We start from the raw sequence: 19060 nt of genomic DNA on the forward strand, positions 1-19060 counted from the left end.
CATTAGTGAGACAATTGACAAAATTTGAATTAGGTGTGAATATTAGGTAATGGCAGTTATCAATATTAATTTTCTGATTTAAAATAATTACACTATGGTTATATAACAGAGTATCCTTGTTTTTAGGAAAAACACATTGAAGTATTTATTGGAAAGTGTGAAATTATATCTATAATACATTCTCAGCTAGTTCAGAAAAGATACATATATACATATATTTTAGAGGGGAGAAATGAGAGGAATGAGAATGATAAAGCAAGCAAAATAAAATGTTAAATGAGCCCTAACCGGTTTGGCTCAGTGGATAGAGCGTCAGCCTGCGGACTGAAAGGTCCCAGGTTCGATTCCGGCCAAGGGCATGTACCTTGGTTGCGGGCACATCCCCAGTAGGAGGTGTGCAGGAGGCAGCTGATCGATGTTTCTCTCTCATCAATGTTTCTAACTCTCTATCCCTCTTCTCTTCCTCTCTGTAAAAAATCAATAAAATAAATATTTTTAAAAATGTTAAATGAGAAACTGGGTTGATTGTTTTTGTACTATTTGAAGCTTGTTATTCTGAAACTAATTTCAGGCAGAGAAAAGTTAAATAGAATTTTATTTTATTTTATTTTAATATATTTTATTGATTTTTTACAGAGAGGAAGGGAGAGAGATAGAGAGTTAGAAACATCGATGGGAGAGAAACATCAATCAGCTGCCTCCTACACACCTCCCACCGGGGATGTGCCCGCAACCCAGATACATGCCCTTGGCCGGAATCGAACCTGGGACCTTTCAGTCTGCAGGCCGACGCTCTATCCACTGAGCCAAACCGGTTTCGGCATAAATAGAATTTTAAAACAACTTACTGCTCTGTATTTTTTTGGACATTATGAAGTGGTTTCTGGATGTTTTCACACTTTTCCTCCAAAGCACAGAATCTCTCTCCCCAAAGATTGATTAACTGGCAAAGTTCCTGTAAGAAAGGTGTGGGGAGGGGAAAAGATTGAAATTATGACACTTGAACTTTTTTTCTACCCTGACATGAAGTATTTTTCCATAGGTGAGATTTACATAAATTCCTTACAAGGGATCTTTACCTCTTTCCCATAGAGGGAAGCAGTGGAGGTTGATATTATAAAGATTTTATAGGATTTTTTTTTTAAATTAGCAACTATATACCTCTTAACTAACCAAATACATTATGTTTGAGAACCACTTTGACAGATACATACAGTTGCTTCTTAACTGATAACAATACTGGTAGGAAAAAGTAATGCTGATAATCTCATCAGTCAAGCAGTCCAAAATGATTAGATTTTGTTATCAATTACTAGAGCTGAAACATTTTACAGAATCTAGTTGGATGACATTAATAAAATGTCAATATAGAGTATGACCTTTGCTCATACTTGGCATCTTTAAAAACAAGCTCTTATAGGCTCACAACATGCTAAGGACTTGTAGTAAAAACCAAGGAAGAGTTGAAAAGGCACCCAGCCTTATTCACTGTTCAGTCCATCTTTGAATAAGACATCAGCTGATAAAAACATATCTAACACTGTGATTATGAATAAAGTCTGCCAGTATTTTTACTAGTCTCAGAGTAGAGGGAAATGCAGGTATTATCAGATTTACTTATATATAAATAGGTGTTCAGAGTTTTACATAATTGTTTTGTTAGTGCTCACTTAGTAAACTTGCTTCCTTAAACAGGGAAATCAAACCATCCATGCTAAAATACTTTTCAGATCATAGGTATTTTGTTTGTTTTTAAACATTTGATTACTAATTTTAAACATTTCAAAACAGTTAATTTATAAAGAGTTGATGTACCTTAGAATATATGCCTAAAAAATTCTAGGCAGGTGTAAGGTAAATTCCCTATGCTGAGGGTATAAGAAATTGCTGCAATTTCAAATTGCCGGAATATATTCAAGAAATATACAGAAGATCCCCTCAAAAATAAATGCCTTTCAGGCAATATAATCACCACCAGCACCACTGTAGGATGATCTAAATACTGATTCATGCCCGCCTAGCCGGTTTGACTCAGTGGATAGAGCACTGGCCTGTGAACTGAAAGGTCCCAGATTCGATTCTGATCAGGGCACAGGCCAGGGTTGTGGGCTCGATCCCCAGTGGGGGCCTTGCAGGACGCAGCCGATCCATGATTCTCTCTCATCATGGATGTTTCTATCTCTCTCTCCCATTTCCTTCCTCTCTGCAATCAATAATAAAAATATATTTTAAAAAATACTGCTTAATGCTTGTGAGGGCTCTTTGTTTCCTCATTAGAAAACTGGGCTGGTAATAAAGCCCGTATTTATACTGATGGGAAAGATTAAACACGTAAGTTGTTCAATAAATGTGAACTATGATTTTTACTAATTTCTGACAGTAATCATGTCTCTGCTAAATTTCATTAGTATCAATTAAGAAACTGAATAATATAATTTTAAAGTTGCTTTATTTCTTAGCTAAAAATCTTGGATATATTATTCTTCTCATTTTTGGTGATATGGATATGAATTCCCCCTCCCTCACTTTCCCCTCTAAAAGGAATCCTTTACTACCCACTACATTATGTCAACAGTTTTACTGACCAAAGAGTTCTGCGATGCAGTAATAACTTTGCTTAATAAAAGTTTAGACATTCTTTACTGTAAGGAATAGTTTACCTGGAGGACAATAAATTATGAATTACATTTATAATCAACTAATAAAAATTAAGAACTGTATTAATTTATTACAATTTAAATGTCTGACACTGAGGGGACAGAAATTGTAAGAGGAGAGCAGGGCATAGTTTATGAAAGTAACTATACATGTTACCACACAAAAAAATAATTTATCAAGTTATAATTTAGACATGCAGGCTCATTCAAAATGCTTCATGTAGCAAATCCTCAAATATTAACTGATCAATAAAAGTACTCTCAATTCTTTTATATTAATTACTGTTATGAGCAATAGTGGCTTTGGTATTTTCAGGTTTCTAAAATAGTTATAAAGCATTCATATTGTATAACAGGGATTATCAAGTTAAAGATCATAAAATTTTCTTTTTTACACTCCCCACATCACCTAAATAAAATACCTGTGAATGGGTTTTCTTTATTGTCTTTAGTTCTTCCATTAAATTTTCACATAGCTTCTGTGATTCATCCAAGGAAGAAATTGTATTTTCTTGTAGTTCATGTAGATGGTCACACAGTGTACTAAGAAAGCCATCCATTTCCTTTTTCTGATCTTCTATCTTTGAAGAAAGATAATTAATTACTTTCTTAAATTAAAAAAATAAGTTTAATACATACAAAATAGAAAAGGTAGAAAACAGTGTGCAAAGTCCCTTTTTCTGTCCAGCTTCTAGAACCCCCGTCCCATTCCCACCTGAGATGAGTACTACCATTTATAAATACTTCCAGACATTTTATGTATAACGAGGCGTATATGCATACATGTATAGATGCGTTATCTTCCTCACCCACCATATGATAGCATGCTATATGTTACTTTGCCAACTTAAACATTTATCTTTATCATTCCCTCTAATCTTTCTTAGCCATCATTCTGCTGACTACATCAATGGCAGAGAGTATTTTATCTCCTCCCTCCTCTAGATTCCTTCTCAGAACGCATGGATTTTACATGTAAATCTCCAGGTGTGGTTTCAGATAATTTTTGTCTTAAACAACAATTTGAGAGAGGAGACCAAGATGGCGGCGTAGGTAAACACCGGAGACCGCTGCCGCAAACAACCATTTCAAAAATACAACTAAAAGATGGAACGGACATCACCCAGAACAACAGGAAGGCTGGCTGAAGAGAGACTCTACAACTAGAAGGAAAGAGAACAGCAAATCGAGGCTCAGAGGCGGCGCAGTGTGGAAAATACAAAGGTACCGAGGTGCGCGCGCAAAGCGGGCTGGTGGCTGAGGGCGCGGTTGTCGTTTTCTGTCGGGAGTGAGTCTCAGACTCTGGGCTCCAGATCCGGGCGAGTCTCTAGGGACCCAGACTCAAACGGGAGAAGCGGGATTATCCGGCATCAGTTGGAACCTGAGGGCAGCTTTCTCTCCGAGGTTTGCAGCGGCTGCCGGGGTTCTGAGAAGCAGAGCCTCTGGGAACGGGACTGAGCGCGGCCATAACTGCTCCCTCCGCCCGCCCTGTTGATCCCGCCCCGCCCAAAGCCTGCGCACAGCCATTTGCTGATCGCCTCAGGCAAAGGCTGGATTAGCGCCTCCCCAGAAGACAGAGTTTTCCGCACAGCTGATTACTATAGCCAGCCGGCCTGAGGGTCAAATCCCCCTAGTGTTAACTACAACAATTAAGGCTTGGCTAGAACAAGACTGCGCACAGAGACCACAAGGGGGTGCACCAAGAAAGCATAAAAGATGCGGAGACAAAAAAACATGACAGAAATGGAGGATATGGAGCTAAGAATCGCAATTTTGAGGGCTTGCCATAAATTTGTGCAGAACCTCACGAAAACTAATGAGACCCTCGATGCTACGATAAAGAAATTAGAAAGTAAGCATACACGGACTGAAATAAAGAATATTATACCCAATAGCAGACCAGAGGAGTACAATAATCAAACCAAAGATTCGACAAAAAACACCCAATTGGAAAAGCAAAATGAAAAAAGAATCCGAAAGTGTGAAGATAGTGTAAGGAGCCTCTGGGACAGCTTTAAGCGGTCTAATATCAGAGTCATTGGAGTGCCAGAAGATGAGAGACAGCAAGATATTGAAAACCTATTTCAAGAAATAATGGCAGAAAACTTCCCCCACCTGGTGAAAGAAATGGACTTACAGGTCCAAGAAGCGCAGAGAACCCCAAACAAAAGGAATCCAAAGAGGACCACACCAAGACACATCATCATTAAAATGCCAAGAGCAAAAGACAAAGAGAAAATCTTAAAAGCAGCAAGAGAAAGAGGCTCAATTACCTACAAGGGAATACCCATACGACTGTCAGCTGATTTCTCAACAGAAACTTTGCAGGCCAGAAGGGAATGGCAAGAAATTTTCAAAGTGCTGAATACCAAGAACCTACAACCAAGATTACTTTATCCAGCAAAGCTATCATTCAGAATTGAAGGTCAGATAAAGAGCTTCACAGATAAGGAAAAGCTAAAGGAGTTCATCACCGCCAAACCAGTATTATATGAAATGCTGAAAGGTATCCTTTAAGAAGAGGAAGAAGAAGAAAAAGGTAAAGATACAAATTATGAACAACAAACATGCATCTATCAACAAATGAATCTAAGAATCAAGTGAATAAATAACCTGATGTACAGAATGAACTGGTGATTATAATAGAATCAGGGACATAGAAAGGGAATGGACTGACTATTCTTGGGGGAAAAAGGGGTGTGGGAGATGCGGGAAGTGACTGGACAAAAATCATGCACCTATGGATGAACACAGTGGGTGGGGAGTGAGGGTGGAGGGTGGGGTGGGAGCTGGAAGGAGGGGAGTTATGGGGGGAAAAAAGAGGAACAAATGTAATAATCTGAACAATAAAGATTTAATTAAAAAAAAAAAAAAAAAAAAAAAAAAAAAAAAAAAGAAAGCCATCCATTTCCTTTTTCTGATCTTCTATCTTTGAAGAAAGATAATTAATTACTTTCTTAAATTAAAAAAATAAGTTTAATACATACAAAATAGAAAAGGTAGAAAACAGTGTGCAAAGTCCCTTTTTCTGTCCAGCTTCTAGAACCCCCGTCCCATTCCCACCTGAGATGAGTACTACCATTTATAAATACTTCCAGACATTTTATGTATAACGAGGCGTATATGCATACATGTATAGATGCGTTATCTTCCTCACCCACCATATGATAGCATGCTATATGTTACTTTGCCAACTTAAACATTTATCTTTATCATTCCCTCTAATCTTTCTTAGCCATCATTCTGCTGACTACATCAATGGCAGAGAGTATTTTATCTCCTCCCTCCTCTAGATTCCTTCTCAGAACGCATGGATTTTACATGTAAATCTCCAGGTGTGGTTTCAGATAATTTTTGTCTTAAACAACAATTTGAGAGAGGAGACCAAGATGGCGGCGTAGGTAAACACCGGAGACCGCTGCCGCAAACAACCATTTCAAAAATACAACTAAAAGATGGAACGGACATCACCCAGAACAACAGGAAGGCTGGCTGAAGAGAGACTCTACAACTAGAAGGAAAGAGAACAGCAAATCGAGGCTCAGAGGCGGCGCAGTGTGGAAAATACAAAGGTACCGAGGTGCGCGCGCAAAGCGGGCTGGTGGCTGAGGGCGCGGTTGTCGTTTTCTGTCGGGAGTGAGTCTCAGACTCTGGGCTCCAGATCCGGGCGAGTCTCTAGGGACCCAGACTCAAACGGGAGAAGCGGGATTATCCGGCATCAGTTGGAACCTGAGGGCAGCTTTCTCTCCGAGCTTTGCAGCGGCTGCCGGGGTTCTGAGAAGCAGAGCCTCTGGGAACGGGACTGAGCGCGGCCATAACTGCTCCCTCCGCCCGCCCTGTTGAGCCCGCCCCGCCCAAACCCTGCGCACAGCCATTTGCCGATCGCCTCAGGCAAAGGCTGGATTAGCGCCTCCCCAGAAGGCAGACTTTTCCATACAGCTGATTCCTATAGCCAGTCGGCCTGGTGGTCAAATCCCTCTAGTGTTAACTACAACAATTAAGGCTTCGCTAGAACAAGACTGTGCACAGAGACCACAAGGGGGTGCACCAAGAAAGCATAAAAGATGCGGAGACAAAAAAACATGACAGAAATGGAGGATATGGAGCTAAGAATCGCAATTTTGAGGGCTTGCCATAAATTTGTGCAGAGCCTCACGAAAACTAATGAGACCCTCGATGCTACGATAAAGAAATTAGAAAGTAAGCATACACGGACTGAAATAAAGAATATTATACCCAATAGCAGACCAGAGGAGCACAAGAATCAAACCAAAGATTCGACAAAAAACACCCAATTGGAAAAGCAAAATGAAAAAAGAATCCGAAAGTGTGAAGATAGTGTAAGGAGCCTCTGGGACAGCTTTAAGCGGTCTAATATCAGAATTATTGGAGTGCCAGAAGATGAGAGACAGCAAGATATTGAAAACCTATTTCAAGAAATAATGGCAGAAAACTTCCCCCATCTGGAGAAAGAAATGGACTTACAGGTCCAAGAAGCACAGAGAACCCCAAACAAAAGGAATCCAAAGAGGACCACACCAAGACACATCATCATTAAAATGCCAAGAGCAAAAGACAAAGAGAAAATCTTAAAAGCAGCAAGAGAAAGAGGCTCAATTACCTACAAGGGAATACCCATACGACTGTCAGCTGATTTCTCAACAGAAACTTTGCAGGCCAGAAGGGAATGGCAAGAAATATTCAAAGTGCTGAATACCAAGAACCTACAACCAAGATTACTTTATCCAGCAAAGCTATCATTCAGAATTGAAGGTCAGATAAAGAGCTTCACAGATAAGGAAAAGCTAAAGGAGTTCATCACCGCCAAACCAGTATTATATGAAATGCTGAAAGGTATCCTTTAAGAAGAGGAAGAAGAAGAAAAAGGTAAAGATACAAATTATGAACAACAAACATGCATCTATCAACAAATGAATCTAAGAATCAAGTGAATAAATAACCTGATGTACAGAATGAACTGGTGATTATAATAGAATCAGGGACATAGAAAGGGAATAGAATGACTATTCTTGGGGGGAAAAGGGGTGTGGGAGATGAGGGAAGTGACTGGACAAAAATCATGCACCTATGGATGAACACAGTGGGTGGGGAGTGAGGGTGGAGGGTGGGGTGGGAGCTGGAAGGAGGGGAGTTATGGGGGGAAAAAAGAGGAACAAATGTAATAATCTGAACAATAAAGATTTAATTAAAAAAAAAAACAATTTGATTTGGAGATAATAACAACATTTATTACCTTATTAGCCACTGTCAGTGAAGTCTTGAAAATATGCTTTAGTTGACTATTGATTTTCAGTATAGCCAACACAGTGGGGGATAAAATTGTTTCCAGTGAACTTAGAAGGTCAGTCTTAAGTACATTCTGGTTTTAAAAATAAAAACAAACAAGTTTTAAAAAGAAAAATAATATTTTCACTTCCATAAATCTGGTTAAATATCTTACTTTTTAAACTAAACACACACATACTAAAATCCTAAGTGTCCATTTTCTATTCTTTAGAACAGTGGTTCTCAACCTTCCTAATGCTGTGACCCTTTAATACAGTTCCTCATGTTGTGGTGACCCCCAACCATAAAATTATTTTCGTTGCTACTTCATAACTGTAATTTTGCTACTGTTATGAATCGTAATGTAAATATCTGATATGCAGGATGCATTTTCATTGTTACAAATGGAACATAATTAAAGCATAGTGATTAGTCACAAAAACAATATGTAATTATATATGTGTTTTCCTATGGTCTTAGGCGACCCCTGTGAAAGGGTAATTCGACCCCCACAAAGGGGTCGCCACCCACAGGTTGAGAACCGCTGCTTTAGAGGCCTATTTGTTTCCAGAGCTTATATTCTGCATAAATCACTTAATCCTGCCTATAGTGATTAAGAAAATGACAACTTACCATACAACAGATTCCTAACAGTCTAATGCAACGAAAGTCAGAAGAATTCAGAAGAGGGGGAAATAATAGTCATTTGATACAATTTCAGTATTCCAAGTACAGTTTAACAAAATAAATTCCAAGTAATTTAGGTTCTTAGTCATGAAGGCTGAAATCAAATAGCTTTCAAATCAATAAAGAAAGAAAAAAAATTAAGAACTAAAAGGGCAAAAAAAAAAAGTAGACTTTGGGCTGGAGGTATTTAACTTTGAAGACCTTGAGATTTATATCCTACTATATCAGAAGAACTTGTCAGGTTCTTGTTCTTGTCAAGGCATTTGGGAAGCTGAAAATGTAGTGTACATTGAGAGTTTTACAAAAAGGAAAAAAATATTCTGACGTAAGCTCCTTTCAATAGGACAAGGGTGAGAAACTGTAACAGAAATTATTAGGCCCAGCCAGCGTGGCTCAGTGATTGAGCATCGACCTATGACCAGGAGTTCACAGTTCAATTCCTTCAGAGCATATGCCCAGGTTGTGGGCTCAATCCCCAGTAGGGAGCATGCAGGAGGCAGCTGATCAATGATTCTCTCTCACTGATGTTTCTATCTCTCTTTCACGCTTCCTTCCTCTTTGAGATCAGTAAAAAAAATAAAAAGAAAAGAAATTATTAGTAAATACTTAAAAAGCTACTGGTATTCCTTGGGAAAGAACTATCATTCCAATTTCAACTTATTCTGTGTGAGCAGCAGTCATCTCTGACTCAAGCAATGCTTATGACTTGGTTTATAACATGGTAGAAGAATTAATAAATACAGATGATCACTTAGTAAACGAATCAATTTCTAAAAATTAAATATTGCCCAGCCAGTGTGGCTCGGTGGTTGAGCTTTGACCTATGAACCAGGAGGTCACAGTTTGATTCCGTCAGGGCACATGCCTGGGTTACAGGATCAATCCCCAGTAGGGGGCGTGCAGGAGGCAGCTGATCAATGATTCTCTATCATTGATGTTTCTATCTCCCTCTCCCTTCCTCTCTGAAATCAATAAAAGAATATATATATGTATGTGTGTGTATGTATATATATATACATATACATATATATACATACACACACACATACATATATATTTAAAAATAACTAAGTATTAACAGTATCTTTTAACTTTGTCAAGCTTGGGTGATTAAAGAAATCTATCAAAAATGTCATACAAGAATTGAATCTAGGCAGAGTGTCAACTAACATTTGTAGCATCTACTTGGATCATGTTCAACAATATTATTTAACTCAAAAAGAGAGGCAGAGAGCCTACACAAAAAAGAAAACAAAGTAAGTGATATGGCCAAGAACTTCCTAGATAAATCATACAACTATAAAATAAGAGTATAATACAAATCAGGTATGGAGGAGGTAATAAAGTATAATTAGATTAGTGACTTTTATAGAACTATGAAAAACAGCCTTACAATTATAACCTAGAAGGGCTTGATCACACCAATCTGACCTCACAAATTATTTTATGTGGTTCTAGAATTCTATCTTCTAAGTTATTTTTCTTGCACATATTTCTGTATTAATGTAGTTTTTAAATTAACCACTTAATATCTCCTTCTGATTGAGTCAATGTAACATCAGCAGGATGATTCCAGGACCCAGCCGAAAAATAATTTACTATTTCTGAGCTAGGTGGCAGGCCATGGGTCCCTTGAATTCATCTGTAGCTAAACCTACCCTTTCGAGTTATTAGAAGTGGTAATGTTGCAAGATATAATTGAAAAAATTGTCAAAGCTAATTATATGCATTTGGAAAGTATTCTTTCTGGGAAAGAAAAACAGTGGGGAGGATTTGTCTTTAAAATATAAACCTACTCTCTTAAAGTGATGTTTATCACTGTGTTAAGTAAAGCTAAGATGAAAGAACAGTTAACATTGTTTTTGAGGACTTAGCAAACGTAACCCTTCAAATATACTTTAAAATATTTACTAACGCTGAAACCGGTTTGGCTCAGTGGATAGAGCGTCAGCCTACGGACTGAAAGGTCCCAGGTTCGATTCTGGTCAAGGGCATGTACCTGGGTTGTGGGCACATCCCCAGTAGGAGGTGTGCAGGAGGCAGCTGATCGATGTTTCTCTCTCATCGATGTTTCTAACTCTCTATCTCTCTCCCTTCCTCTCTGTAAAAAAATCAATAAAATATATTTAAAAAAATAAAATAAAATATTTACTAACAAGCAATGTCTGAAGTACAGTTTTACTTTCTTCTGCTAATGACTGTTCTTCTAATATCATATTAGAAATCTGAGAAACATGTTTAGACACATTTTCTGGAACAGATGAGAGAGATCCAAGTGCTGTTGTAGTAATGGTGTCTAATGCAAAAACACTGGAAGACAGCAGGTTACCTGTAACCAAAAAAAAAAGATGTGAACTTTAGCATTAACATATTTAAATACAGTTTGAACCACCCCGAAGAGATTGGCAAAACTATATCTCTGTTGTGGAAATTCGTCATAACAAATAAGCTTAACAAAAGTGTCTTACTACATAAGCAAGGAAATATTTTAAGTATAAATTATATTTGTTCTACAGTATTCTATAAACAGTTGACAAATCTGTAGTCTATCAGACCCATAACTATAACTCACAGTAAACAAAGAACTAGAACACTCTAAAATGAATCTCTAACTAAAAGTAATATACAGTATTACAATAGGTAAAAGAGGTTATAGAAGAAAAGATAAACTAGAAATCAATAAACAAAATTTATAGCATTTGGCTTAAAATGACTAGACTCTAGGTGATTTAAACAATTTTTACATTTTTGCATCTCCCAAATTTTCTATAATAAGGATAATACTTCCATAATAAATAAACTAATACTTAGGAGGTTCGCAACCCCCCTGCCATGAAGATAACAATAATGGTTTGGTTAAAATGATACATAAACATATTCTGACAATACGGCAAACATTCAAGATGTATGTTCTCAAAAGAAAAAAGATGCAAAATGTTTATGGACAGAAAATTTCGAGAAACTCAAGAAATTTAACAGCAGTGTCTATAGAGAATGGGACAGGGTCAGGGTTAAAGGGACTTTTACTTCTAAAGTTTATATACTTAGTTATTGTTTAATAAACATGTTATTTTATAGAAAACAGGAAAAAACAGCCCAAGTAAGATTTGTTTTCAATTGAAGGCAGTGAAAGTATTAACCTCTAGTCTGAACATAGTGTGTGCACTGGAAGAACTAGTGACACTGGCACCTGAATTTTTTTATATTAAACTATCAGTTTTGAAATTAGTCTCCCACTAAACACACAACAATTAGAATCATTAGAAATGCTTGAACTTACCAAACAAGGTCTTGTGAAGTCCCAGCATGGTCTTTTGTTTTGAGCTGCCATCCCTTATTAATTCTTTCATATTATTAAACAGGCTATTCAGATTTTTGCCAAAAATATCCTGAGCTTCTGCATTGTGCTCATCAACTGCCTTCTTACGATCCAGTTTGGAATGGAGACCAGATACATCTTTTGTAGTTTCTTCAACTGTGTCAAGCAACTATATATTATTTTTTAAAAATAAAAGTTGATAAGATGGATATGACAAAAGCCGTCTACAAAAGTATCTGTGCTACATAAGGATTGCTCCTATTAAGAACTTGAAAGTTTTACATATTGCAGCAGAAGAAATTTTTAAACTCATGCTAATTAACCTAAGAATGTTTATTTCCCCTACCATCTAGACAAGGAAAACTGATTTTGCCAATTATAGTAATTATACTGCCCTACAAGTTTTTTGCATATTATGCGTTCCTATTTTCTCAAAAGTATACCTAATAAAAAATTAAATACTTTCAACAACTTCCATCATTAGAAGGTCCTAAAATCTTGATTACTGATTAACTTCAATCATGACCTTAGAAAAAAGTATTACATCATTATTGTAAATGTCCATAAGGAATATTAAAGTCATGTTCTATTTTCAAAACTTCTGGAAGCTTTTTCCTTAATCTAGCATCTCCAATGAGGAAAATTTAGATAAAATAACATTTTTTAAGTTGACAGAAATGTGAATTTGGAGTGAATAATAGAATTTCACAATTAATGCTACAGACAGCAAAGTAATTTACTTCTACCCATTCGCTAATTTCTTCAATGCAAATACAATCAAAACAAAGGACAAACCTTGCTGGCAGTATCATGAAGTTTCTTCTCAGTACTTTCCAAAACTGACGACACATACTCTTCTTTAACAAGCTGTAATTTAGTTTCTTGTAAATGTTTTTGAGTGGTTTTAAGTTCCTGTGTCTTATTTTGTAGGTCAGATTTACACTGCTCAAGTTCATTTTTATTATCCACGAATAATTCTGTAACCTAAATTTAATACATTAAACATTTTTTAAAGAATTAAAGTGCTGAACTGATTGGTGAGACACCTGGCTAGTTCATAATATATTAGAAGAACCAAATTATTTCCATGCAAAATTGTAACAAGTTGTAAGTTACCAGGTAGGTTAGTTAGCACATTTTATATGGCATCTGGTTTCTTCCTGTAAGTTAATTAAAAACAAATAAAACAGGTCTAGTGTAGTGGTATTAATTCTTCGGGATTTATCCAACACTGCCAATATGAGGTTGGCACAAAAGGATCAGGTCTTTACATCTAAGTTATTTAACATCTGTTTTCTCCCAACATCCCATTCCCTCATCTGATAAACACATTAATGAAAATGTCTCAACATTCACTATTTTTTTTTTAACAGCACGGGTTTTTGTTTGTTTGTTTGTTTGTTTTTTTAATATATTTTATTGATTTTTACAGAGAGGAAGGGAGAGGGATAGAGAGTTAGAAACATCGATGAGAGAGAGATATCGGTCAGCTGCCTCCTGCACACCCCCAGGGTGTGCCCGCAACCAAGGTACATGCCCTTGACTGGAATCGAACCTGGGACCCTTCAGTCCGCAGGCCGACACTCTATCCACACAGCCAAACCGGTCAGGCAGCATTCACTATTTTTTAATATATATTTTTATTGATTTCAAAGAGGAAGGGAGAGGGAGAGAGAGAGAGAAACATCAATGACAAGAGAGAATCATTGATCGGCTGCCTCCTGCATGCCCCCTACTGGGGATCGAGCCTGCATGTTTCTCCCTCATCTATATTTTTATCTCTCTCCCCCTCTCCATTCTCTCTCTCTAAAATCAATAAAAACATATTTTAAAAAAGATTCAATCAATGAATACATAAATAAGTGGAACAACAAATCGATATCTCTGTCTCTCTCCCCAAGTTCCTCTCTCTAAAATCAATCAATAGTTTAAAATTTTTTTAAATAGTTTCTTCATTACAATTGTGACAAAATTATGATACAACTTATTTATAGTATATGGGTCAGCCCCATATACTGAAAAAAATCTTAAAAATATAGATCCCTCACATTCTGAAATTTTCTTTAAATATTTGCTTTTTCCATAATATTCAATATTGTTTGGAATGCTTACCCTACTTAGCTCCTCCTCAAGTGCACCAATTTTTTCAATCAATTCTACAATCTGGTCTTCTTGAACAGTTAGTTTTCCATTCATGGCTCTGAAATAAAGTTTAATATGAATTTAACAATTAGCATTTTTTTTCCTAATTCCTAAACAATTTATTCTAACACAATTGTGGCAGTTACACATCAGCTTTGCCATTTGTCACTATCATGAAAATGATGCCTAGTGCCAAATAAGCAATACACACATATCGCAAAAAATGAATGTATTCTTTGTCCTTGTTTGAAGTTGTTTTCCTGTTATCTCCGTTTTGAAACTGAGAATCCCTACCCATAGGGGAAGAAATGTGTGTATATAAAATTTGAGAGGCAAAGAAGCTAACAGAGGAATACAACTCACATAAAAAAGAGGTAGGGGGGAATACAACCTGAGTGTCTGTAATCAGGAATATAGAACATAAACAGGACACAAAACTGGAGAACAGGATTAAAGTATGGCAGAGCAATTACACCTCTCACTGCCTACTACACCCAAATACACCTCAACACACATGCCACTATCAAACCACCACAGAAATCCTCAGGAGAGCAAAGGACTATTCTCTAGAGCAGATCCTCAGTCTCAGCACTCTTGACATCATTTTGGACCAGGTAACTCCGGTCCACTTTAATGGGTCTCTGATTTCTTGAGCATTAGCAAGTTTCAGAAGTGAATGCTGTCTTTTGTATTCTTTATCTTCTAGTTCCTTTATAGCTACCAACAATTTTCTATTCCACATTGTGCTAAATGGCACAGATTCTTTTGTGAGTACAAATTTCCTCAAATTATTAGCTGGAGATATTGTTCATTAAAGGAAAAGTTAGAACTGAGGTGCAAAAGGAGAATTAGTTCTAACAGTCTTTTTTATTATTGTTCATCCTCACCCAAAGGTATTTTTCCATTGATTTTTTTTTAGAGAGAGTGGGGGGGGGGGGGGAGAGAAAGAGAGAGAGATTGGTTGCCTCCCACAGGTACCCCAACAACCAAGGTCAGGGATCAAGCCTGCAACCAAGGTATGTGCTAACAGTCTTTTGATTAACTTTACTTTGAACAAACTACTCCAGGGCTTTAAAAAGTGAACAGAGCCCTAACTGGTTTGGCTCAGTGGATAGAGCATCGGCCTGCAGACTGAAGGGTCCTGGGTTCGATTCCGGTCAAGGGCATGTACCTTGGTTGCGGGCACATCCCCAGTGGAGGGTGTGCAGGAGGCAGCTGATCGTTGTTTCTCTCTCATCGGTGTTTCTGATTCTCTATCCCTCTCCCTTCCTCTCTGTAAAAATCAATAAAATACATTTTAAAAAAATGTTTTAAAAAGTGAACAGATTAGTGGTTGCTGAAGGTTAGGGATCATTGGAGAAGAACGTGGATATGAATATAAAGAGTCAGCAAGCGGGAGATTTTTGAGATGATAGTTCTGAACTCCACAAATATACAAACGTGATAAAATGATAGATTTATACACATACATTGTACCAATATCAATTTCCCAGTTTTGATAATGTAGTAAAGTTACTTAAGAGGTAATCAATTGGGGAAACTGGATGGAAAATACATGGGACCTCTTTGTACTCTTCTTGTAATTTCATATGAATCTGTAATTATTTAAAAAATAAAAAATAGCCCTGGCCGGTGCGGCTCAGTGGTAGAGTGCCAGCCCTCACATGGGTTGGATTCCCAATCAGGGCATGTGTCTGGGTTTCAGGTTCGTGCCCCACCCCAATGTCTCTCTCCTCTCCCTTCCACTCTCTCTAAATAAATAAATAAATAAATGGGGGGGGGGGAGGTTAATACAAAATCTTTTTTTAAATATATTTTATTGATTTTTTACAGAGAGGAAGGGAGAGGGATAGAGAGTTAGAAACATCGATCAGCTGCCTCCTGCACACTCCCTGCTAGGGATGTGCCCGCAACCCAGGTACATGCCCTTGACCGGAATCGAACCTGGGACCCTTCAGTCCACAGGTCGACGCTCTATCCACTGAGCCAAACCGGTTAGGGCTAATACAAAATCTTTTTAAACTGTTTGATAAGTACTTGTTAATATCAAAAGAAAAACAAGCATTGTAAAAAGAACAACAAATAAAGATTTTATTTACTGTCAAATAATTAAATTTTACTTCCAACAGCCTGTTATCAGAAAATACTTATTCTTGGAAATTAATTTCCATAGCTAATGGCTTACCTAAAATTCTCTTCAGAAATATACACCCCATTTTTTTCACGGGCTGCAGCAAGATCTCGTTTCAGACGCTCAATCTCTTCTGTATATTCCTACACAAGAAGAATATTGTAGGTGTCAATACATAACAACCTTTTTTAAAATTTGGTTTGGGGACGATATAAAAAGTTAGCCCTTTTATCTTTTTTAAATCATAAAAATGTATGATAAAAAAATAATAGCCATACTTTTCATTCAATATTAATCTGTACAGAACAGTCTTTCAACAGCTTTCAAAAAGCCTTTAAATTTACTCATTATAATAATATGGGCTTCTGGAAAAAAACACCACACAATCTCCAGTACCCAGGTTGGTCTTCAAGTAGCATTTCACACTAAAAAAAATACACATCAGGGTATTTTAGAGAAGTATCTGACTCTAGAGTTGAGGCAAGAAACATTCAAGATTAACCTAGAACATTTTGTCAAACAAAATAAAAATGAAGATAAAAAAGCTTATGATAATGAAAAGAGCTCAAGAAATCACCGGGAGAAGTTCCCACAGGTCAAAGGAGAAACAATTTGATAATCCCTGAGGATAATAGCTACAATGGATTAACGCAAAGATTTTAAGTCCATGAGTTTATAATGACATTAAGAAAGCTAGAAAACCACCCTGGCCAGGTGGCTCAGTTGGTTGGAGCATTGTCCCATACACCAAAAGGTTTTGGGCTCAATTCCCTGTCCAAGAGGCAACTATCTCTCTCTCTTTTCTCGCTCTCTTCCCTCCTTCCTCACTCCCTCTCCTGTCTCCCTCTCTCTCTCTTTAAAAAAAATAAATTAATTAAAAAACATATCCTTGGGTGAAAAGAAAAAAAGCAAGCTAGAAAATCAATGCATTATTCTCAAAACTGTCAAATAAAGGAAATGAATGAAGCATTTTTCCTGCCTTTCTATCAGAAGTATACCCTAGGGTAGCTGAAGGCAAGTTCCTCATTATAGAGTTAGTCCAGCAATTACTTAAGAAAAATTGAATTAGCAAATTACCATTTTGCAACCCTTAAAGAACTAATGGATCAACTCATTGAATATCATCGATTCTTAATAAAAAGATAAAGAAGCAGACATGTGCTTCCTGGTGGGAGAACATACCACCACCTAAGAACCAGTTTTGCCAAAAGTACATAAATAAGATGAAACTGAAATCTATGAAGCCTCACAATCCAGCTATGCAGAAAAATACAAAGAATAGAACATGTCAAAAGATACTACAAGGACAAAAAATACAGGTGCTTCCACAAATAAATTATAGGGGCAATAAAAGGTGAAAGGAGAATCAATGTATTGAAACCAAAGATAAATCCAAAAATTACAAAGGGTAAGCCTTACTTGGACCTTAAAACAAACTATTTTAAAAGTATATACACTGAAACAGTTGACATTTTAAATGGCTGAATATTTTATCATATTAAAAAATTACTATTAAATATTTTTAGATTTAATATAACTAGGGTTCAAAAATTCAAGTGTCTAAATAAAATAAATACTTAGAGCTGATATTTTAAAAATAATAAATGTAAAGTCAATGTAGTTTTTCTCAGAGCCTGATAATTTTGAGATACTTTACAAAGAAAATGGTTTTCTTTTATAAACTTACTTTTAAACTGTTTACATGATTCCAAGAGTTATTACACAGCTACAATGTGTAATTTTGGTGGAGGGACGTATAAATCAATGGGAATAGAACACAGCCCAGAGATGTACCCACAAAAATATACCCAACTGATTTTTCACAAAGGTACAAAATCAATTCAAATGAGAAAATACAGCCTTTTCAACAAAGGATGCTAACGCAATCCAAAAGGCTCCCTACCCAATAGGCAAAAAATATGCAGCTTGATCCAAATTTTACACCTTAATCAAAAGACAATTCAAAGTGAATTATGAACTTAAATGTGAAATGTAAAGATACAAAAATTTCAAAAGAAAAAAACTTCAGGATCTAGAGGTAGGCATAGAGTTCTTACAACTGACACCAAGAGCACAATTTATAAAAGGAAAAAATTAATCACACTGAATTCAAAAACATTTGCTCTACCAAAGTCCTTAAGAAGACGAGAAGACAAGCTACAAACCATGTTTGTGATATGGACTAGTATCTAGAATATATGAAGAACTTTCAAACCACAACCAAAAAAACCTCAAATAATCCAATTAGAAAATGGGCCTAGTCCAGTTGGTGTGGCTCAGTGGTTCAGTGTCGACCTATGAACCAAAAGATCACACTTAGATTCCTGGTCAGGGCACCTGCCCGGGTTGTGGGCTCCATCCCCACAGTAGGGGGTGTACAGGAGGCAGCAGATCAATGATTCTCTCTCATCATTGATATTTCTATCTCTCCCTCTCCCTTCTTCTCTGAAATAAAAAATTTTTTAAAGGTTAAAAAAAAAATGGACAAAGGACCTAAATACACACTTCTCCAAAGAGGATATACAGATGGTCAATATGAGATATCACCTCACATGTGTGAGAATGGCTATCATCAATATCAATAAACAAATAATGGTGAGGATGTGGGGAAAAGGGAGCCCTTCATACACTGTTGATGGAAATGCAGATTGATGCAGCCACTGTGGAAAGCCATATGGGGTTCCCTCAAAAAATTAAAAATGGAACTGCCTTATGACCCAGTGATTCCACTTCTGGAAATTTATCTGAAGAAACCCAAAACACTACATTGAAAGAATATTTGCAACCTTATGTTCTTTGCAGTGTTACTTACAATAGTCAAGATTTGGAAGCAGCCCA

The 19060-nt window shown here is 36.8% G+C and overlaps 1 protein-coding gene across 1 annotated transcript in view; it reads right to left on the reverse strand.

Moving 5' to 3' along the window:
• KIF11 (kinesin family member 11) overlaps window positions 1-19060 on the reverse strand; it is a 48953-nt gene that overhangs the window by 12630 nt on the left and 17263 nt on the right. Inside the window, exons 10-17 of the mRNA XM_070432697.1 lie at window positions 16277-16365; window positions 14062-14149; window positions 12745-12933; window positions 11911-12118; window positions 10787-10959; window positions 7912-8037; window positions 3080-3238; window positions 849-955 (exon numbers count right to left, since the gene is read on the reverse strand). Of these exons, the coding sequence (XP_070288798.1) occupies window positions 849-955; window positions 3080-3238; window positions 7912-8037; window positions 10787-10959; window positions 11911-12118; window positions 12745-12933; window positions 14062-14149; window positions 16277-16365 (1139 nt within the window). The remainder of the gene's footprint in view (window positions 1-848; window positions 956-3079; window positions 3239-7911; window positions 8038-10786; window positions 10960-11910; window positions 12119-12744; window positions 12934-14061; window positions 14150-16276; window positions 16366-19060) is intronic.

Source organism: Myotis yumanensis, unplaced genomic scaffold, assembly GCF_028538775.1.
Source record: "Myotis yumanensis isolate MYYU_CA2020_CCGP unplaced genomic scaffold, mMyoYum1.0.hap1 SCAF_13, whole genome shotgun sequence".
NCBI lineage: Eukaryota > Metazoa > Chordata > Mammalia > Chiroptera > Vespertilionidae > Myotis > Myotis yumanensis.